The sequence below is a fragment of the Chanodichthys erythropterus genome, chromosome 6 (assembly GCF_024489055.1).
Source record: "Chanodichthys erythropterus isolate Z2021 chromosome 6, ASM2448905v1, whole genome shotgun sequence".
NCBI classification, from domain to species: domain Eukaryota; kingdom Metazoa; phylum Chordata; class Actinopteri; order Cypriniformes; family Xenocyprididae; genus Chanodichthys; species Chanodichthys erythropterus.
Window position 1 is genome coordinate 3,112,559 of NC_090226.1, and position 21,005 is coordinate 3,133,563.

General features: G+C 35.4%; 1 protein-coding gene across 8 annotated transcripts in view; it reads right to left on the reverse strand.

Annotated features, from left to right (window-relative positions):
* Window positions 1–2,912: 2,912 nt before the first annotated feature.
* The window catches only part of kcnab2a (potassium voltage-gated channel subfamily A regulatory beta subunit 2a), a 113,556-nt gene continuing 95,463 nt past the window's right edge, over window positions 2,913–21,005 (reverse strand). For 7 of the 8 annotated variants that reach the window (XM_067387736.1, XM_067387733.1, XM_067387738.1 and 4 more), the window contains 10 exons: window positions 19,106–19,150; window positions 17,977–18,021; window positions 16,966–17,009; window positions 16,786–16,872; window positions 15,755–15,840; window positions 13,220–13,340; window positions 13,033–13,127; window positions 11,016–11,136; window positions 6,754–6,842; window positions 2,913–4,495 (listed from right to left, as the gene is read on the reverse strand). In XM_067387736.1, coding sequence (XP_067243837.1) covers window positions 4,406–4,495; window positions 6,754–6,842; window positions 11,016–11,136; window positions 13,033–13,127; window positions 13,220–13,340; window positions 15,755–15,840; window positions 16,786–16,872; window positions 16,966–17,009; window positions 17,977–18,021; window positions 19,106–19,150 — 823 coding nt within the window. In that variant the 3' untranslated portion in view covers window positions 2,913–4,405. Of the gene's footprint in view, window positions 4,496–6,753; window positions 6,843–11,015; window positions 11,137–13,032; window positions 13,128–13,219; window positions 13,341–15,754; window positions 15,841–16,746; window positions 16,873–16,965; window positions 17,010–17,976; window positions 18,022–19,105; window positions 19,151–21,005 lie in introns of all 8 variants that reach the window. The other variant, XM_067387731.1, reaches the window with a different exon arrangement.

Genomic DNA, 21,005 nt, shown 5'->3' on the forward strand with positions numbered 1-21,005 from the left:
TGTGTAATGTTGCTGTTTGAGCATAAACAACATCTGCAAAGTTACGACGCTCAAAGTTCAATGCAAAGGGAGAGATTTTTTTTTAGAGAAATTACTTTTTAAGGACTACAACAAACGGCTGGTAGGGACTACAACAAGCTTCTTTCTGGGTTAGTGACATCACAAACCCCAAAATTTACATAAACCCCGCCCCCGAGAACACGCAACAAAGGGGGCGGGGCCATGTTTGGCTGCTTTAGAGAAGAGGAAGAGTTGTTGTAGTAGAGTTTTGCATCATTTTATGCCGGACTGCTTCACAAACGAGAGTCAATTCAACGCTGGATTTGCACAAAAGATTAACATACATTAACATTAACATGCTAGTGGATGAGTTGAATCAACTCCACAGCAACTACATCAATTTATCCACTAACCATTCAGAAACGTCTAAAAGTTGTAACTTCTTCCTGAGTCTCTCCATCAGTGTCGACTCCGGTTTGAATAATGTAAGGCTGAACACCGTTACTGACAATCCTCATTTTGGCTGCATGAGATTCTCCAGCTTTGTTGTTGTTGAGCTGTTAAAGCTCCGCCCTCTTCTGGAAAGGGGGTGGGGAGCAGCAGCTCATTTGCATTTAAAGGGACACACACAAAAACAGTGTGTTTTTGCTCACACCCAAATAGGGGCAAATTTGACAAGCTATAATAAATGATCTGTGGGGGATTTCTTCACAGACACATTCTGGAGACACTAGAGACTTGGGGAAAAAAAATTCAAGATAATATTTGACCCTAAAATCAATTATATATTTAGGATGCTTAATTGTGTGGCACATTTTCTTCCCAAATTCTCATTATTGTAATGCAAAAAAAAAAAGAAAAGAAAAGTAAACCGGGTATCACACAATATGCACCAGGAAACCAGAAAAACGCAACCACGTGTCAATCTGCTTGAACAAACTCTATTAATATCTGCACATTTCTGATTTCCATTTTAAGCACAGTACTGTAAATGATGTATTGGTTTGTTTGAAATGATCATGTGATAATAGACATGCATCAGCTGAACATCTTCTGAACCTGAAACATTCCTTAACATGGGGAAAAAGACATTACCACTATAATTGTAAATCATCTCCAATTAAACAAGTGCCTAACGAATAAAGTGCAAATCTTTTAGAGACTGTTAGGAATAACTGCACCCTTATTATCACACAGTAAATGTACGTGGCTTCAAGCGGTCAGTTCAGAGACACAAACGCACAGATGAGATGGACGGACACCAACTTCAACATTCAACTGTTTTTAAAGCTGATCTAAGTCATGAATGGAGCTTTTCGTCAATCTGATACACAAAGATGCATTTAATTCCCATAAGCACACAGCTCCCAAGGTTTATTTTTTAAATTTGATTCTGATCTTTAAAGTATTTTAATCGCTACCATGAAGAACAGCAAGCTCATCTTTTCAGAATTATACAAAAAATGATCCATCTTGCCAATATTATCTGCGCAAATGGGATATGAAAGTAGCACTAGCCGGATGTGCACTAAAACAGCAGTGAGCGCATTGATCCTGGGATTCATGCATTCATCCTCATGCATTTCCCTTGTGCTTGATTAGGGACAGTTTGATTAAACGCTGCACGCCGAATTCAGTAATATCTTATTGATCAATGTTTGGTGACAAACTCCATTTAAAAAAAGACCTAAAGACTGCTTATTATTCATACTGGGTGCACTATGTATACTTGCACTAAGTATGTATATATGTACTTATATTTATAGAGGCCTGCTAAGAGCATCACCAGAGTGAATATAAAGTGAAGAAACACCAGATACATGCTGCTAAATGACCGATCGCCTCTCCGTCGGAAAGAGGACACGGGAGTGACGGGATGTGGGATAAATCTTTGGCTTCAGCCACATGTATCATCACCGGTACATACAAGAAATGCCCAGTGTCCAGAAATGAGATGAAGAAACGGCTTCCTAACAACGTTAGACGATGTAGCTCACACACACACACACACACACACACACACACACACACACACACACACACACACACACACGCAAACATAGACATTCTACTGCAGTCCCTGAGCTGCTGACACAAACAGGTCTTTGCTCCTATTGGGCAGGTGAGATAATGCCATTTAAACAGTCTGCTTTTCTATTGGCTAGGAACATCTGCCAAATCACCGTGCTGTGCTGTGGAAGGCCACAGGTGACCATAGCTGTAAGGCCGCTCAAGTTACACCAGCCCCAGCTAAACTGCAGAGAATATAATGAAATTGCTTTTGTTTTTGTTCCTACTTCTACATGTTCAATCGCAGGGGTGGTAAAGTAGAACTGTTTTCATTAGTTTAGGATTGAACCTGCAACTTTTGTGTTAACAGTCCATTTTTTATAACAATTAGGCTTCCACCACCCCATGTTTCTACTTGTTTTTAATCATCAATGAATTTGCCTTACAGGGTGAACGTCATGAAAAAATTTACAGATATTTCACCGTAAAATCAATTATATTTTGCATTATATTTTTAGGACTTTGCATTATTTTGTGACATTATTCACATGACAATTACGCACATTTCCTTCTGAAATTGTACTATAATACTATATATATTATATATATTAGTGCTGTCAAATTATTATTTGCATCCAAAATAAAAGTTTGTTTAGGAAATGTATGCACGTGTACTGTGTACATTTACTATGTATATATAAATATACGCAATATAATACACATTCATGTATTAAGAAATATTTACATGTATACTTATATATTTATAGTATAATATTTTTGTGAAATATATACATGCATATGTGTATATTTATGTATATATAAATACACACATATGCATGTATATATTTCACAAAAATATTATAATATAAATATATAAGTATACATGTAAATATTTCTCACACACATATATTACGTAAATACAAACTGTTATTTTGGATGCGATTATTTATGATTATATATATATATATATATTATATATATACTGTATACACACACACACACTTTGTATATATTCTTATTAAAATACTTATTACTATATTTTTACATTAAAATCGGTACAACAAACTCTACTAACACTTACAGTTAAACTTAAACATACTTTACATGAAATGTGTGTGTGTGTGTGTATATATATATATATATATTTCCATTACAGTACTTTTTCACATCAAATTAATGACAATTTGCAGGGAAATTGTGTCCAAAAATTGTCACAATGCAAAAAATAAAAATGTAATGGTTCTAAAATAAGTAATATAATTTCATATATCTCATATTGTATATTGATATTGATTCTGAGGTGAAATCTGACCAAAACATATTCTTGACATGTTTCCTAACATTCACTCTTCAGACAGAAAATTCTGCAGTAATAGCGTTAAATATTTTTGAAGCATGCTTATCCTTCATATAATTCAATCTACACTTAAAATCTAATAAATCAGTGAGAGTAACTGTAACATCAGTACACTAAAGGTGTGTGCTGGGAGCAGGTTACTGTGGAAGGAAGACCTCCGAGGCTCTTCGCCGTCAGTTTCCAGCATTCTTCAACAACCACACAGACAGCTGCCCTCCAAAAGCACAACATCTGATGGAGTGATCAGACATCAGAAGGTCTCTTGCAGAACTGTTAGCAAAGAAATGACACATGAGAAGCCAGGGCCGTGCTTTGAGGCTAAACAGAGAAGCGCAGACACAGAGACAACGCAATGCCCTGTGCAGAATAAGGAAAAGCGATTCATTTTTGCCCCATTTCACACTAGAGAGGAGCTGCATTTAAATCAGTTTTCACAAAGCCACTCCCTCTGATGTTCCCTTAAAGTGCTCATTGGTTTGCCTGCGAAGGGGGGCGTGTGCATACGTAACGCAGACGACACAGTGAAGAGTTCTGGGCTGAGACAAACCCAAATGGATCACATGAGTGGCTATGGATCATGTGCAACTGATTACCTATTCCATTTTTGTTATGCATTCAATATAAAAAAAAGAAAAAGAAAAAAATTGAATATTTCCAGCAACCAAGCAAGCATGTTATTTAAAAAAAAAAAAAAAAAAATTAAGCATATTTTTTTTTATTTTGTTCTTAATTACCCTAATGATCTCATTTTAAAGTACCTTGTCTGTAGAGTAACACAGATAAATCCGTAAGCACATATCTTCAATGCATTGCTCTCTATCCTGCATTTCAACCCCTCTGTCAGTGAATGTGTCTTTTTTTGTTTGTTTTGTGTGTTTTTCACGTGTTTCTTGCCCTTTGTGTTCTAAAAGTCTTGCTCTCCAGGGTTTGTGGGTGCTTGCCCGTCTCATGCGGCCGGTACTCATTCAGTAAAAGCTGAAGCTAACGGAGGATCAGGCAAAGGTGGGTGCGGAGCATCCGGTCCCGTCTGGTTCCACACTAGGAGCGGTAGTCCTTTTTACTGTAGGGTTTGTTTCCCAGGATACTGTCCACCTCGTGCACGATGGAGGAGGATAACTTTGGAAGAACCTGCAAAAGAGCTGCAAACTGAGTCTGGTTTCCATGTACATATAAAGAGTGAGGTCAAAACATTATTAACCCTTTGCCACTAGGGGGAGTAAGTATTTTATATATATTTATCTCTCTCTCTATCAATCAATCAACAGTCATCATGAAACCAAATTATCTTTACCATAAGCTTCACCTTGTATTTGTAACAATAAAAATACTTTCATTTATTTTAAAAAATGGTGAATACTTGAACTTTTAATGACATCTAATCAGGGTTACCAGACATTTTGATCAATCATTTTATTGAGATTGAACTCAAAAAGACCAATTTCGAGCTGATAAAATATTTTACATTTGCATTCACTAACTAATGCCTTAATTCTTAATTCAATATTTCCAGGTTTTCCATGAATGTGAGAACCCTGATTATTTAAGATAACAGACATAACATTTCACAACCAGCAATTCAGCCTTTGCTAAGCTCCGCCCACCCAGATTACAGTCACTCGCACGGATGAGTTTTACAGAACGTCCCATAGGAATGAACTCGATATTTCTGTGAACAGCGTGATTTGCTGTAAAATGGGCTCATAAAGTGATTAAAATCGAACAGATTATTCTTACGAGATTGGAAAGCATGCTGTTATATTGTTAAATTGAAGAGTAACATGATTAAAATGGCAGAGTTTGAATCAGAATGGATGCAAATGCTTCTCACAGCCAAATGAAAAGAGAAAAGCCTCATTTGATAGCCATTAACTGAAACATTTGTGCAAGAATGATCAAAATATAGGTACCTTGTGTCACTTTAAGTGCTTTTCCAATGTTTTATGAGGTTTGTTTTATGAATACAAATTTTATTTAAACAAGTCTTGCGTTCACTTACAGTTTGAAAAGAACTAAAAATATCTAACAGAGTGCTGCAGGGATGAACCAAAACCCAGAAACGAGTAAACACTTTGGGCTACATCGTCCTGAAGTCAGTGGGTTTTTTGTTAAATGCCTAAAATAAGGTCAGTGGTTAACACAAAAATCAAGATATTTTCACGTTATATTCTATGAATACATCATTAATAACCACTTGTGATTTTTTAAAACTTTTACTTGTCTTGAAAAAGGCAGTTGCTAACAAGTGTCTAAATGGGACTACAAAGAGAGGTTGTTGGGACATTAAAGGGGTCCTTGATTATGATTTCACTATTACATTAACTTTAGTTAGTGTGTAATGTTGCGGTTTGAGCATAAACAACATCTGCAAAGTTATGATGCTCAAAGTTCAATGCAAAGAGAGAAAGATATTTTCTTTTACAGAAATCACTTTTTAAGGACTACAACAAGCTTCTTCCCAGGTTAGTGACATCACAAACCCTAAAATTTACCTAAACCCCGCCCCCGAGAACATGCAACAAAGGGGGCGGGGCCATGTTGGGCTTTTTTAGAGAAGAGGAAGAGTTGTTGTAGTTGTTGTTGAGCAACCGAAGGGCGAGCTGTTAAAGCTCCGCCCTCTTCTGGAAAGGGGGCGTGAGCAGCAGCTCATTTGCATTTAAAGGGACACACACAGAAACGGCGTGTTTTTGCTCACACCCAAATAGGGCAAATTTGACAAGCTATAATAAATGATCTGTGGAGGATTTTGAGCTGAAACTTCACAGACACATTCTGGAGACACCAGAGAACATTAAAGGTCCCCTTTAAACTTCATCAGCTGAACAGGAAAACTCATCTATTCACTAGTCGCTTTCACAGCCTCATTGTGTTTATAATCGCGCTCATGCAAACTATTCTAACTCAAACTTTCAGTGAAATTTTTAATTTTTTTTTTTAAATAAAGACTGAAAATCTTAATGTTTGGTGATATCTAAGTCATGTGACCATGGTACGGTTCGTTTATAGCCTACATTTTGTAGGCTTTTGTATTTAGGCTTCAAATCACAGAAAACCGGTTAACGTTGCTGTGTGAGTGTTTCTAATACAACGGCTGATAATTTAATGGCAAATTTGGCATCTTTCTCCCGTCTGACCAAGGTAATCAATCTCTCAGTATTTTTTTCTTCTTTTGGAAAGTCATTTTATTTGCTATTGAGGCAAAAGGGAATGCTAAAATTATATTTGTTGCTGTTTGTTTAAACCACAATGAAAGTTTACCCGTTTTGCTTTCGAGAACCCCAGAAATATGAAAAGTCCATATGGCTAAAAGTTGCAGTATACTAGGATTTTTTTTAAGGCGGAGCTTAGCATTTGATTGACACCTGTCACACACTCATTTGCATTCTCACCTGTATTGCTCCTATATTCTCCATGAGCTGGTCCGTGTTGGAGGCTCCGAGGAGCACAGAGCTCACGCCTTCATTTCTCAGGCACCACGCTGGAGATGAGCAGCAAATATGTTGAACATATAGCATAAATATTATCATACATAACATATGACACACACCCCCCACCCTTAAAGCAAATCCTACCCATCACGATGAGATAAATGTTATATTTAAAACAAAACATTAATATATATACATATAAAAATTAAGTCATTTCCAAAATTAAAGCAGCTACTTCTCCCACTCCTACACACATTGAAGCATCTCACAAAACACACAGCAGTTGCCAGACCACTCTGTTACCATGGCTCCCAGCACCAGGACACACTGAGCGCTCAAAATCAGAGCTGCATGATCTTTTTTTCACAGGAAGAGGAGTGATATCTGCAGGAGCGCAGAGGAGGTGAAGAGGAGCCATGCTGACCGCTGCCGTTCCCTAAACACGGTCCATGCAACACCGCCGCCACACATAGACAGGAAGGAAACTCTGTGGGGATTTTAATCCCTCCTGGGAGTTTGTTTGCGTGTGTGTATGAGTGTGTGTGCCATCTGTTGCACTGGCATTCTGTGTGTTGGCATTACATTTACTGTACTGGTGTGTGTGTGTGTGTGTGTGTGTGTGTGTGTGTGCGGGTGGTTGTGTCTGTAAAACAACAGCCATTTGGAAGCGTGCTTGTATTTTTCAAGGCTACACTGTGTCAGCTCTGATGTTCTGGGTAAATCAGACTACAGTGGATTTTAATGGATTTTAGCACTTTAGCCCCAACAGATTGCTTTGTCTGAACACACACACACACATACACACACACACCGCAATTGTAGCGCAAATGGAATTCAATCATGCCGACACTAACAAAAGATTTCTGGCATTGCATAAACTTGTGTTGGGGATTAACTAACTAAACATAGTGATTCTATTATATACTTTTAATGTTTTTTTTTATTTTTATAGTTTTATAAGTTATATTTATGGGCTTTTTGTGCCTTTATTTGGAGAGGACAGTAGAGAGCAGACAGGAAAGCATTGGGCAGAGAGAGGGAGGCAGGATTGGCAAAGGACCTCGAGACGAGAATCGAACTCAGGTCGCTGAACGCATTTGCGCCATATGTCGGCGCACTAACCACTAACGGCTATCGGCATTGACACTCTTTAATGTTTTTAAAATAACTGATTTTCTAGTATGTTTTTTTTAGTGGTGTATCCTGACAAAACACTACATCAGCAGTTTTTGTCACAATATATATAAGTGAGCTGAGGCAAAAATCAAACACTCTCCTAGAATGAAATTAGCTTTGGGAAATATGATTCATTTTAGCAAATCGATTCGTTCAGATGGTTAATTTCAATGAACTTGCTCAAAGGCAGATTCATCAATTCATAAACAGGGGTGCACATAAGTGTAGCGCACGCGCAACCAAAATAAAAAACAATGCGCTGGGTAAATAAGTTCAGACCACTCACTTGCATATACCGACATGGTTGACGACTATTGACAACTATAACTAATGCACGATCACTGTTTTAGATCGACTAACTGTAATACGGTAACTCTTTGCAATAAGGTTCATTAGTTAATGTATTAACTAACATGAACTAAACATGAGCAATACATTTGTTACTGCATTATATTCGTTAACTTTAGTTGTTCATTGTTTGTTCATGTTAGTTCACAGTGCATTAACTAATGTTAACAAGATTTTAATAATGTATTAGTAAATGTTGAAATTAATGCTTATACTTACTTCCTGGCAACCTGCCACAATAAAATCTTGCTGATTTTAGGTTTGAAAATTTAGAAAATGCACAAAAAAAAAAAAATAAAAAAAATAAATATTAGCATTGTATTTTTATAGTGTACTATAAAATAATTGTATTTTTATTTAATAATCATTTTTAAAATTTAAAATATAATAGTATTATCACACTTTATTATTTTATTTAAATATTAAATAATAACAAATTTATATCTAAATAAAGTGCAATAATGCTATTATTTATTATTTTATTTTTTATAGTTGTATATTTAATGGGTCAAACTATGTGAAGTGTAAGCACAAACTGAATCTCAAGGTGCTCTCATGAGAACCAGACTAAAAAAAACTTATATGCACCCGTTCATAACCATTTTCACTTGCATTTTATTATTACAAAATATTTTTGTTAAATACTGCAGTCTGAAATGTTTTTATTTATATAAAATTAACAGATGATTAAAGTATTTTTACTATTATAGAAAAAAAGTATTTTTTTCTATCACAAAAACAAAATCACATGCATCTCATGCTCACTGTAAATATACTGCAAATGTGTGAGTGTTTGTGTATGTATATATATGTATATATATGTGTGTATATATATATATATATATATATATATATATATATATATATATATATATATATATATAGACACACACATATATACATACATACACTTCAAATATCTATAGTGCAATAATGTTCAATGTTGTTAGCTACTTTTAGTATCAACTTAATGTAACAACTTTATCAAAAGGGAAAGCTTCACTATAGTTTAGCTACTTTAGCTACAAGCTAGTCATAATTTGCAATCTCAACAATGTCAATAACACACTATGATGTCATTCCTCCAAATCATCTGCCCATTTACATCCCTGTGCAGCTCATTAACCCTCACAGCAGATCTGACCTGCAGCACTATTTTTAAATGCACTGGCGGTCGTTTAAATGAGCAGCAGTGACTGTATACCGGCTGTGAATCGATCGGACACGCTTGTGCGGAGGAAGAGGGATCTGCAGAGTTTGGGAGGGGCTGGCAACCCAGTAATGAGGTGCGAAAAGTAATGTACGACTGCAGTAAAGGCCAGGTGAGGGAAGGGGATGTGATTCTATCGGCTGCTGCTTTGGGGATTGAGGTCCTGTCAAGATTTTTATTCCCCTGCGTCCCGGAGTCGATGAATCATGGAGGGTGTGCTGTCACATACACACTGCCAATTTACGACTTTTGTGAGCTCGGAAAAATGAGAGACTTCCTGAAACTTTATGGATCCGAGTTATGAAGGGTATCAGACCAGGGTGGGCGGTATGACGACGGTATAGACGTATGACGTATGTAAATGCTATACCATTTACAAGATATATTGGTGGAAACAAAAGTAATGTGAAACTACAGAGTGAGACGTGACCAAAACAAAAGTCAAGACGAGGAAGAATGTGCTTTTTTTTAAACCATTTTGAACCATTATAAAAGTTTTACAGGTTTGTTTACTGTGTTTAAAGCAGTTTTTGCACTTTTTTTTTTTGATTATTTGTTCTAAGGAATAATTTTTAATAAAAAAATAAATAAATACTTTTTTTGGAATATTTGTTATAATTATTTTAATAAAATAATTACTAATACAAATAAAAATAAAATAATTACTTTTAAAAATAATTAATACAACAAGAAACAATAACTTTTTATTAAAATAATAATTCTTTTATTTTAATTTTGGTAGATCAAATTTTAAATAAGCAAACTTCATCTCAAATACTTTCTTAATTCACTAAATTAACTGGATTGTTCCAAAATATTTTTTACTTAAGTTATTTCATATATAAATTATGTTTTTGTAAAATTTCCACCAAAAAATAAATAATATATTGTGTTATATACAGTTACATTGACATAAAATTGCTCCGTGATAAGATGTTGGTCCTACCGCCCACCCCTAGTATCAACACACACATTTTGAGAGGTTAAATCTGATGGTTTTGCCTTTAACTGGACTATTATGGCATGCAGCAGACCGTGATCACGAGCTCTCAAGGTTAGATGAATGTACTTTGAGAGGATGTACCGTCGCAGTCCTTATAAAAGCCTTCGTTCTAGATCGTACATCAGATATTTCTTTGAAACTTTACACTCCATTCTCTCTTTAAAGCATTACACAACACTTTCCATCTCAGATACCACACTGGACATCATAAAACACTATGCGAAATCGATTTTAAACTATCAAATTTATCACTACACTGAAGCAAGAATACAATGCTGCGAGTAACAATCGTCCATTAACAGTTCCCTAAAAGCCACAAACTAATCGCATTTGTTCATGAACCCATCCGCAGACGGACAGGCGCTTCCGCTCCGGTGGTCTGAGGAAGGGGAGGATGAGAGGGGGAAAGGATGAGCGAGGTACAGGACGGACGGACAGACAGACAGAAAGAGAGAGAGCGGCAGTGTGTCTTTGGGTTAGGCGTACCGATGGCTAGCTGTGGCAGCGTGCAGCCCAGCCGCTCAGCGATTGCCTGCAGCTCTTTCAGCTTCGCCTGCTGGCGTCGGCCCTCCTCGCTCAAGATCTTGTCCTTCAACCACTGGTAGCCCTGTTAACAACACAGCACACCTGCTCAAAAACAGGGGCCCACGCCTACAGCGGTGCACTGACATACACAACACATAAACACACACGCTCTCGGACACGTAACACCTGTGTGGGCGAGGGCCTGTTTTTAAACATGTGACTCTGTCCGCCCAAAAGCTCAAACGAGCAGAGATGAACTCGCTCAGAGAACTTTAGGGGGTAAAGAGATCTTGTACACGCACACAAACATAAAAAATATAGTATAAATGATTTTGAGGTTTATAATGTATTAAAAATGTTGACATTAACAACTTATTCAGTTGATTAGGTATATATAAAACACATTTCTATAAATTTAAAGTCAACATGAAACATTTGGAACTCACTGAATTTGGTAATGTGGCATTTTTTCAGGTGAAATGAGTGATTTAATATGAATATTAAACACATGAATGAATATTCATAATTGAAATGAACAGCATCTCCGTTTATCCCAAAGGGTTTTTTCGATCTTATCACAATTTGCTATTTTTGTTGTATCTTTATTAGATTAGTGTTTAACCAGCAGTAAATTATGGTGTTAAATGGCTGAATATCTACAATAACCAGCATTGTTATTGTTAACTAAAACTATGTTTTAAAACTAAACTAAAACTATGTAAAAACAGTTTTTACTAAAAATGTTTTTTTTTGTTAAAAAAAATTAAAGCTGAAATAAAATAAAATGTAAATGTGAAAAACTTTTAAAAAAACCTATTATACTTAAAAAAAATAATTAATAAAATAATAAAAAGTTAAAAAATTACAAAGGCACATTACAAAATTCTTCACTGTATAAATTAAATGCATATTAATCCTTCCTTATTGTATCAGACTTTGTTGTGATTAATTTTCTAATTTGTTTTTGTATACATTTTAATATTTTTTATAAGTTTAAATATGTATAAGATCTGCACTCCTCTCCTTTACTAAGGCGGGACTCTTATTTTGAAGGGTCTTCTAGTCTACGGAGTGATACGGGTAATAAAAGGGAGAGTTATTTTGCAGATTTAAAGTTTGCCAGGCATAAGGTCTGTATATATTTCTTTACTGTTATTTGTAATAAGTGTTTTGTGTAATTCAGATATTAAGAAATGTCATTTCAGAGGCAAAGCAAGATATTGATGATAAAATAATAACGAAGAAGTGAAGTAAATGTCTGAAACTAGTAAATTTTGACTTCATGTTGACATTAAAGTACAAACTAATTTGAAATGAATAGCAAAAAGCGAATGTTTGTGCGTGTGCTAGACCAGGATAAATAATCCAGCTTCAGGTCCATCATTAGTAAATATTAATTAACAGTGGAAAAGGACCAGTGTGGTCTCGTGATCTAAACACTCATGGGTCTCCGAATCAAACGGACCCATCACTGTTCAGACCACCAGCACGGTTCTGTTATAGTCAAGTGTCAATCCACATGTACGTTACACAGAGGTAACAAGAAATCAGGAATGATTCACAGTGTGACACAAGACTACAGGAGGAAGATGATGGGTCACAAAAACACCAATGAGCCAAAACATGCGACTACGCCAACATACAGCTCGGGAAATGGGTGCTTTTAGTGTGCACTTGTGTGTGTGGTTTAGTGTGCTTGAAAGAGATGGATACACGGATAAAAACAAGTGCCAATCCTCCTCAGAGTTACCATAGAAACTCATTCACATAAAGAAATATATGTTGAAGATCAGGCGTGTGGATTCATGCCATCAACAACAAACACATCTACAGGAAAACACCCAACTATAGAACCTGGAAGACACGGAACACATCCACATTAGAACACCAAACACAAAGGAATCACATATGAGGTCACTAATGATTCCAGAGGACCAGGAAGAGGAGACAACAGAGAGACTCATGGGATATGTAGTACCTTCAGTGAGGCACGAGAGTATGCCGGCACCCCGCTGTCATATTTCCCTGAGATTATCCCACAGGCCAGCGGAGACCATGTCATCGCACCCACACCTGAGAAGACAGGTCCAAACCGATTGAAACGGTAGTTTTGTAGTGGTCTGTACGCTGTTTCTCTGGGCTTGACAGACAGCACCATCACTCACCGATCTTATGGAAGAGTTCAGGAAGCTGCACCTCCACTTTCTCCCTCTGGAACATGTGATATTCAGACTGTTCGCAGATTGGTGGAATCTGGTTAAACTGTCGGGCCACAGAGTATGCTTCCTAAAAAACATGAGTCAAATGATAAGGTTAGAGTTCTTAAAGTATGAATGCAGTCCTACTCAAAAATGTCAAATTTCAAAAGGGTCATTTAAGAGAAAAATTTATTTTTCTTGTTTTTTTGTAATGAGTCTGAGTGACAAAACTCCTTCCCCAATCCACCTGGATCATTTATTGAAACTAAACTATAAAACAAATTATACGTTTTTAGTCTGAAATGAATGTAATGGGGGAGAAAAAAAATCTTAGAGAAATAATACAAAGACAATAAATAGACGATGTATTTATAGTCTGATTCACGAACAAATGACTCTTATGAGCCAGGTCTCTGAATCTGATTCACAAACAAATCACTTTAATGGGCCAGTTCCTTAAATCTAAGGTCTATAACAGCCGGGACTTGACAAATCATAGACTACACTGGAAATTAATAAAGATTTGAACAATCATTGATGATTTATTAATTCATTAAGAAAATCACTATATCACTAGAATAAAAAAGGAATCATATTCATGTCACTGATCTGTAAAATAGAGTAGCAAATGCTATTTTCTATAAATGCTATTTTTTATATTTTTTCTTTGAATTGCGAGTTTATATCTCACAATTCCGAATTTATATCTCAGAATTCTGACTTTATAACTCACAATTCCGACTTTATAACTCACAATTCCGACATTACAACTCACAATTCCAACTTTATATCTCACAAATCTGACTTTATAACTCATAATTCCGACTTTATAACTCACAATTCTGACATTACAACTCACAATTCCAACTTTATATCTCAGAATTCCAACTTTATATCTCAGAATTCCGACTTTATAACTCACAATTCTGACATTACAACTCACAATTCTGACATTACAACTCACAATTCTGACATTACAACTCACAATTCTGACATTACAACTCACAATTCTGACATTACAACTCACAATTCTGACATTACAACTCACAATTCCAACTTTATATCTCACAAATCTGACTTTATAACTCATAATTCCGACTTTATAACTCACAATTCTGACATTACAACTCACAATTCTGACATTACAACTCACAATTCTGACATTACAACTCACAATTCTGACATTACAACTCACAATTCCAACTTTATATCTCAGAATTCCAACTTTATATCTCAGAATTCCGACTTTATAACTCACAATTCTGACATTACAACTCACAATTCTGACATTACAACTCACAATTCCAACTTTATATCTCAGAATTCCAACTTTATATCTCAGAATTCCGACTTTATAACTCACAATTCTGACATTACAACTCACAATTCTGACATTACAACTCACAATTCCAACTTTATATCTCACAAATCTGACTTTATAACTCATAATTCCGACTTTATAACTCACAATTCCTGACATTATAACTCACAATTCCGACTTTTGAACACACAAGTCCGAATTTTAACTCACAAATCCGACTTTATAACTCACAATTCTGACTTTATAACTCACAATTCCAAATTTATATCTCAGAATTCTGATTTTATAACTCACAATTCCAACTTTATATCTCACAAATCTGACTTTATAACTCATAATTCCAACTTTATAACTCACAATTCTGACATTATAACTCACAATTCAGACTTTTTAACTCAAAAGTCCGACTTTATAACTCACAATTCTGACTTTTTAACTCAAAATTCTGACATTACAACTCACAATTCCAACTTTATATCTCACAGTTCTCACTTTATAACTCACAATTCAGACTTTATAACTCACAAGTTCGAATTTTGACTCATTAGTCCGACTTTATATCTCACAATTCTGACATTATAACTCACAATTCTGACATTATAACTCACAAATCCGACTTTATATCTCACAATTCTGACTTTTCAACTCACAATTGCGAGTTGCAATTATAAGTCACAATTATACCTTTTATAAAAAGTCGCAATTATCCCTTTTTTAGTTTGTATTTAGTGGTGGAAACAAGCTTACATACTAATCACTATTAGCATCCTCTTTTGTGGGAATGTTTTTATAGTAGAGAAATAACTACTTAGAGAGAAACTGCAGTATATAAAACTACAAAAACTGCACGCCTAGGACCAATTATGGGGTGAGGGAACAGAAAACCATTAAACATAACTAGAGTTGACTGACGAGGCGTCACTGAACATGAACAACAGAGCGTCGTTTAACATTCTGTCAATGACTTTCTGTCTGACTCGGTGCGGTGCTGTTTTAGGTCTCTGATCCGCCCTGTATGTAAGTTTAGACAACCTCACTGACAGTACCTATTTAAACAGAAGCATCTTTAGATTCATCAAGTGATTAAAGAGTTCTTGAAAGGCACTTCGGAAGCTAAGCAGTCGGTGGTGATGCTGATTACAGGGGTGTGAGCATCTAAAAGTTTGGAGACTGTGACTCACCATGATTTCCATCGGACTCCAGCGTGACGTGCCCCAGTACATCGCCATTCCCTGATTGATCACATGGGTCATCGCCCGCACCGTTTCTACCAATCAGACGGCAGATTTTCAGAGATTTACCAAACAATACATCATGTCATGGTGCCATTAGAATGTGTCACTTTGGTTGAACGTGTGAAATATAAACAAGAAGAAGAAAAGAAGCTCGATTAATGCAAGGGAGGAGAGTTTAAATGATAAATCGCTTCTGGATTGAGCCTGGAGAATTTTAATCAATATATGTGAGACAAAATAAACAACTCGTGCCACAGGTCAATATGAATCTCGGCTCAAAGAAACAAAGCTGAGGGTTGGGTACCTAATAACCAACACCAGTGATTTCAAAACATCATCTTATGAGCTAAAGAGTCATTTACTGTTCTCGCTTGACTATATGAGATCTGTCTAAAAGTGTGAGAGAGAGAGAAACTGACTACTGAAGTGCTGAGCTCTTTAATGACAAGAACAGCAGATGTCTGCAGACCCCCAAGCTGTTTGTGTTTCAACCATTGAACTGTGTGAACTTTCTAAAGGGCATCTAGGCTAATAAAAGAAGATCAAATAACATCTTTGTCTTGGTTTTTAAAGAGCAGCCACCCCTTCACCTGAAATCATTGGTTTTGATTTAATTCAGGTTGGCGACTTACAAAAGGCCAACAGTGCAAATTGAAAAGATTATCTTACTTGCGTTTTAAAAGTGAGCACCACAAGTAGCATCTAATTGCTTACACTGTTAAAAAAGGGGGTTTTCACACAGAAGAACCATTTTTCCAACCTTTCAGTGAACAGTTTTTAAAAATAATGTTTTGTGGAATGGAAAGGTCTCATGGATGTTAAAGATTCTTGGAACCATTGATGCCAGTAAAAATTTTTTATTTTTAATAGCGTAATCACCTCTTCTCAACAACACACATGATTTGAGGAATCAATTATATCTGGAAACAGAATGGGACGAGTTACAGTAGAACAAATGAACTGAGATTGAGTTGTACCTTCCATGGGTGTGTTGGGGTCTGGTCTGTTTGCAAACACTACATCCACATATTCTAACTGCAATCTCTCCAATGATGCCTTTAAACCTACAGAAGAGTAACTCAAATCAATTCAGCACACAATTAAACCAGTTCAGTCAACTACTGCTCTATAATATGCATGACTTGTCATCCACTTACCTTCTATAATGTGTTTTCTTGACAGTCCTCTCTCTGTCTCTGCTCTAGAAAACAGCAGGATATGTACTGTTAAACAATTATCATTGACGCCATCTTTAGTAAATTATATTGCAAAGACATTACTTGGTTTGATAGTAGAATTGAGGACATAATATTTTATTCAGTGCAAAATATAACACTTTAATTCAAAGATTTAAGTATTGTTTATCAAAACTAAAAGAGATACATTAACCATTTAATCATGATACATAAGTGAAACTCTTGAACTTCAAAGCTTCGAAAGTATTATTTGTTTCATACTAGAGCTGCAGGATTAATCATTAAAAGATCGCAATCTCGATTCAAACACTGAAGCGATTTCATTCCTAAATGACAACCATTCGCCCGTGTTTATCAAACCTTTGAGAAATCACAACGAAACATTTAAATCTGCGCTGGCGATGCCCCAGAGAAAGCAGTTATCATGTGTAGGAAACAGCTTCACAAACAGTCTTTTCAATCACAGTATCGTTATTTCTGTGTTACAAATATTCAAATGATCACAGAAGTATTGGGATAAAAGTTTATAGCTTGGATATAAACACTGATGTCTATGGAAGTGATCATAATAGAGCAAATCACTTTTTGAAAGTAACTTGGTGCTTCACTAGGTGAAGTTTTGCCACTAGGTGGCGACAAGTTAATGTTAAAAAATGTATTTGTCATTGAATCATTCATTCAAGAGATTCGTTCAAAAACGCTGATTCATCTAGTAATGACACAATTGAAGTATTTGAGTGAGTCATTGAATCATTCATTCAAACTGATTTTTGTAAAAATAATTCATTCAAAATTAATTCAACATTTTAAATAGACTGCAGCAATTAACATTTTGTCAGAACCTCTAGTAAATGTGTTTTTTTGTATTCATCTCTGTTTGAAACAAAAAATTGTGATTCTCAATTTATCCAGAATCGTGCAGCTCTATATCATACCATTATTCATTTTATAATAATTATTAAAAATACATACTTTCCACCCCAAAATATTTTGGTTGTAATGACTAAACTGGAGCGTCTGCAAAAAAGAAAAGGAAAATCATTTTAAATTAGGTCACACTTTTTGAAAGGCTTTTAAAAAGTAATTAAGAAGTTGCAAATAATTACAACAGAGTAACAGCTTGCGGTAACCATTTCAATTTCAAAGGAATGCATGTACACACACACACACACACACACACACACGTTTACTTGGTTGTCTAAATGAGGACATACCACAGACACATAACACAGCTGCATAAATAAGAAATGCATATATATATATATATATATATATATATATATATATATATATATATATATATATATATATATATATATATATATATATATATATATATATGTGTGTGTGTGTGTGTGTGTGTGTGTGTGTGTGTATATATATATATATATATATATATATATATATATATATATATATATATATATATATATACATACATACATACATACATACATATATATTATACTGTATATATAAAATTAAATATTAAACAATTAAAATTTTTTTAAATATATTACAATACCTCTTCCCCTAAGGGAACTAAGGGAAGGTCTGTCAGATTTAACTCACTTCCACTCACAAACTATAGCTAAGAAAGCCCACACTAAACACACACAGAGGACAGAAATAAGCTATGTCTCTGCAGAGGTGAGGGTTTGTGTGCCCTGATATTGATGCACACTGACTAGCAGGATGACTAAGGAGCACGATCACACACACACACACACAAATGAGCAGAGCCTTTCCAGCAGAGAGCTCGGTTACGCTTCATCTCATTATGCCTAAACAGTGAGAGTCCACCCTGCTTAAATTAAAACATCTTAACAAGGGCTTCTATTAGCCATGATCGTCCTTTAGCTTGTGTTCCATTACACAAACATATATCAGGACATCAACTGCACAACAAACACACACACAACCGCTCTATAATTCAATATCGAGATGGGACATCTACGGGGCGAGCGGGGCTTTAATAATTTATATTTCTGCCTGTCTTGGGTTGCGGTGGCACAATCTCTGAAGCACTGGACCGAGTTATCAGCACAAGATAAGAGACGGCTGAAGGAAATGAAAAGCTGTATGCTGTTAATGAACATACCTCCATCCTTTCTTCTTTATGATGTTTCCCAGCACCATCTCCGCCCTGCAACAGAAAACCAGATGGTTATCGGACTAATCCGTCATTTTATTGACATCTACAGCCAACAAAAACAGGACACAGAAGGGACATTTCAAAGTGTAGTAAATCACCTCTTTTAAGACAGCAAAATGATACAATACATTCATGTAAATTATAAACCACACTTTAATGCCAAAAGACTATCAATACTTTTTTGGGAAGCATACCAGGTATTTTCATATTCAGGTTGGTTTCTTACTAGGCAACAAGCAATAAAAACTAGAGCTTGGTATTGACACAAACTTCACGATTCCATTTGATTTGATTCAATTCACAAGCTTGCGAGTAAATTTAATTCTGATCTTGATTCAATTCAATTCGATATCGATTCATTTGGATATTTATCAGGTGCAGTACATGTAATTTTTTCTCAAGGAAAAAAACAAAATCCACTGAAACTAATGTTCCTCTCTAGAGTTTATTTTTCTAGCTATCAAGCTATAGATTCCTATGGAAGTTTGTTTCCATCATGAAATAAAAAATTTCTACTTTTTATCTCACAATTATGACTCTCAGAATTGCAAGATATAAACTCATAATTGCGAGTTATCAAGTCAAAATTGCAAGACATAAACTCAATTGTGATTAAAAAGTCAGAATTGCGTGATATAAACAATTGCATGATATAAAGTCAGAATTGTGAGATATAAACTCACAATTCATTCACAATTGGACATTATGGACAGTTTATATCATGCAATTCTGACTTTATAACTCACAATTGTAAGTTTATATTGCAATTCTGAGAAAAAAAATTAGCTTTATTTTTTTTATTTAGTGGCAGAAACAAGCTTCCGTAGATTCCTGATGCAAACAGCTGTATATTAAATATCCAATAAGTTCCATCTGGCTTTGATTGTCACGTCATGCAGCAATTTGCATACAGCTTGAACAGGCAAATTGTTGGAAACATGCTACGATGCTCCTGATTAGGACACGCTGTGAACTTCAGACGGCACATTCATGGATTATTAATAGACTGTCTGACAAGACTTTTCTTAAAACAGCGACATATTATGGCTGGCTTTAAACAATTTCTGACAGTCAGGGTGCTCAACGACTTTTGGTTGCTTTGTAACGCATGCGTTGGTTAAAACTGAGGCTATGCAAGGCTACCGTCTCCAGTAACAGTTGGAGAGAAGGCAAACATTTAAAGCGATAAGGCATGTGAATGAGTAATTAACAAAAGACCTGGGTGATAAAAGCATCTTTAATTCCCTGAAAAGTGTGCCTCCTTTATATTCGCAGACAGGGAGGAGTGTCAGTAACAGCCTGGAGACTAAAAGCTCTCTGGCAGCCATTAGTTGTGCTGAAGGTGCTAATTGGGCCCAATGAGGATACAGTTCGGGCTGTGATTTTCCCGGTGAGTGAGATCTCCCCCAGGCCGTACACTAGTCAATTCAATGAACCGTTGTGCTGTAATTCAGTTGATGCTAACAGACACCACAAATCCCACCCACTGCTTTATAATTAATCTCTCTTAAAATCCTTCTGGAATCTTGTTTTTCCCTTTCAAATGTGCCATTTTATGGGAAGACAGAGAATATAAAAGCACTATTTTATAAAATGAAAGTGAAATGCAGTTAGGGGGAAATGTTTTCATGAGTGAAATACATCGAAAATAAAATAACACAAAATAAATATTAAATGAAAAACTAGAACCAAAAATTAGAAATGTAACTTTGCAACTAATAAAGTTAACAAAACTAAAAATTAAATATTAAATATTTTTTTTAAATATTTCTATTTAAGAAATATTGTAAATTAAAATTAAATAGAAATATTTAAAAAAATAAAAATGGCAAAAGCACACATTTTA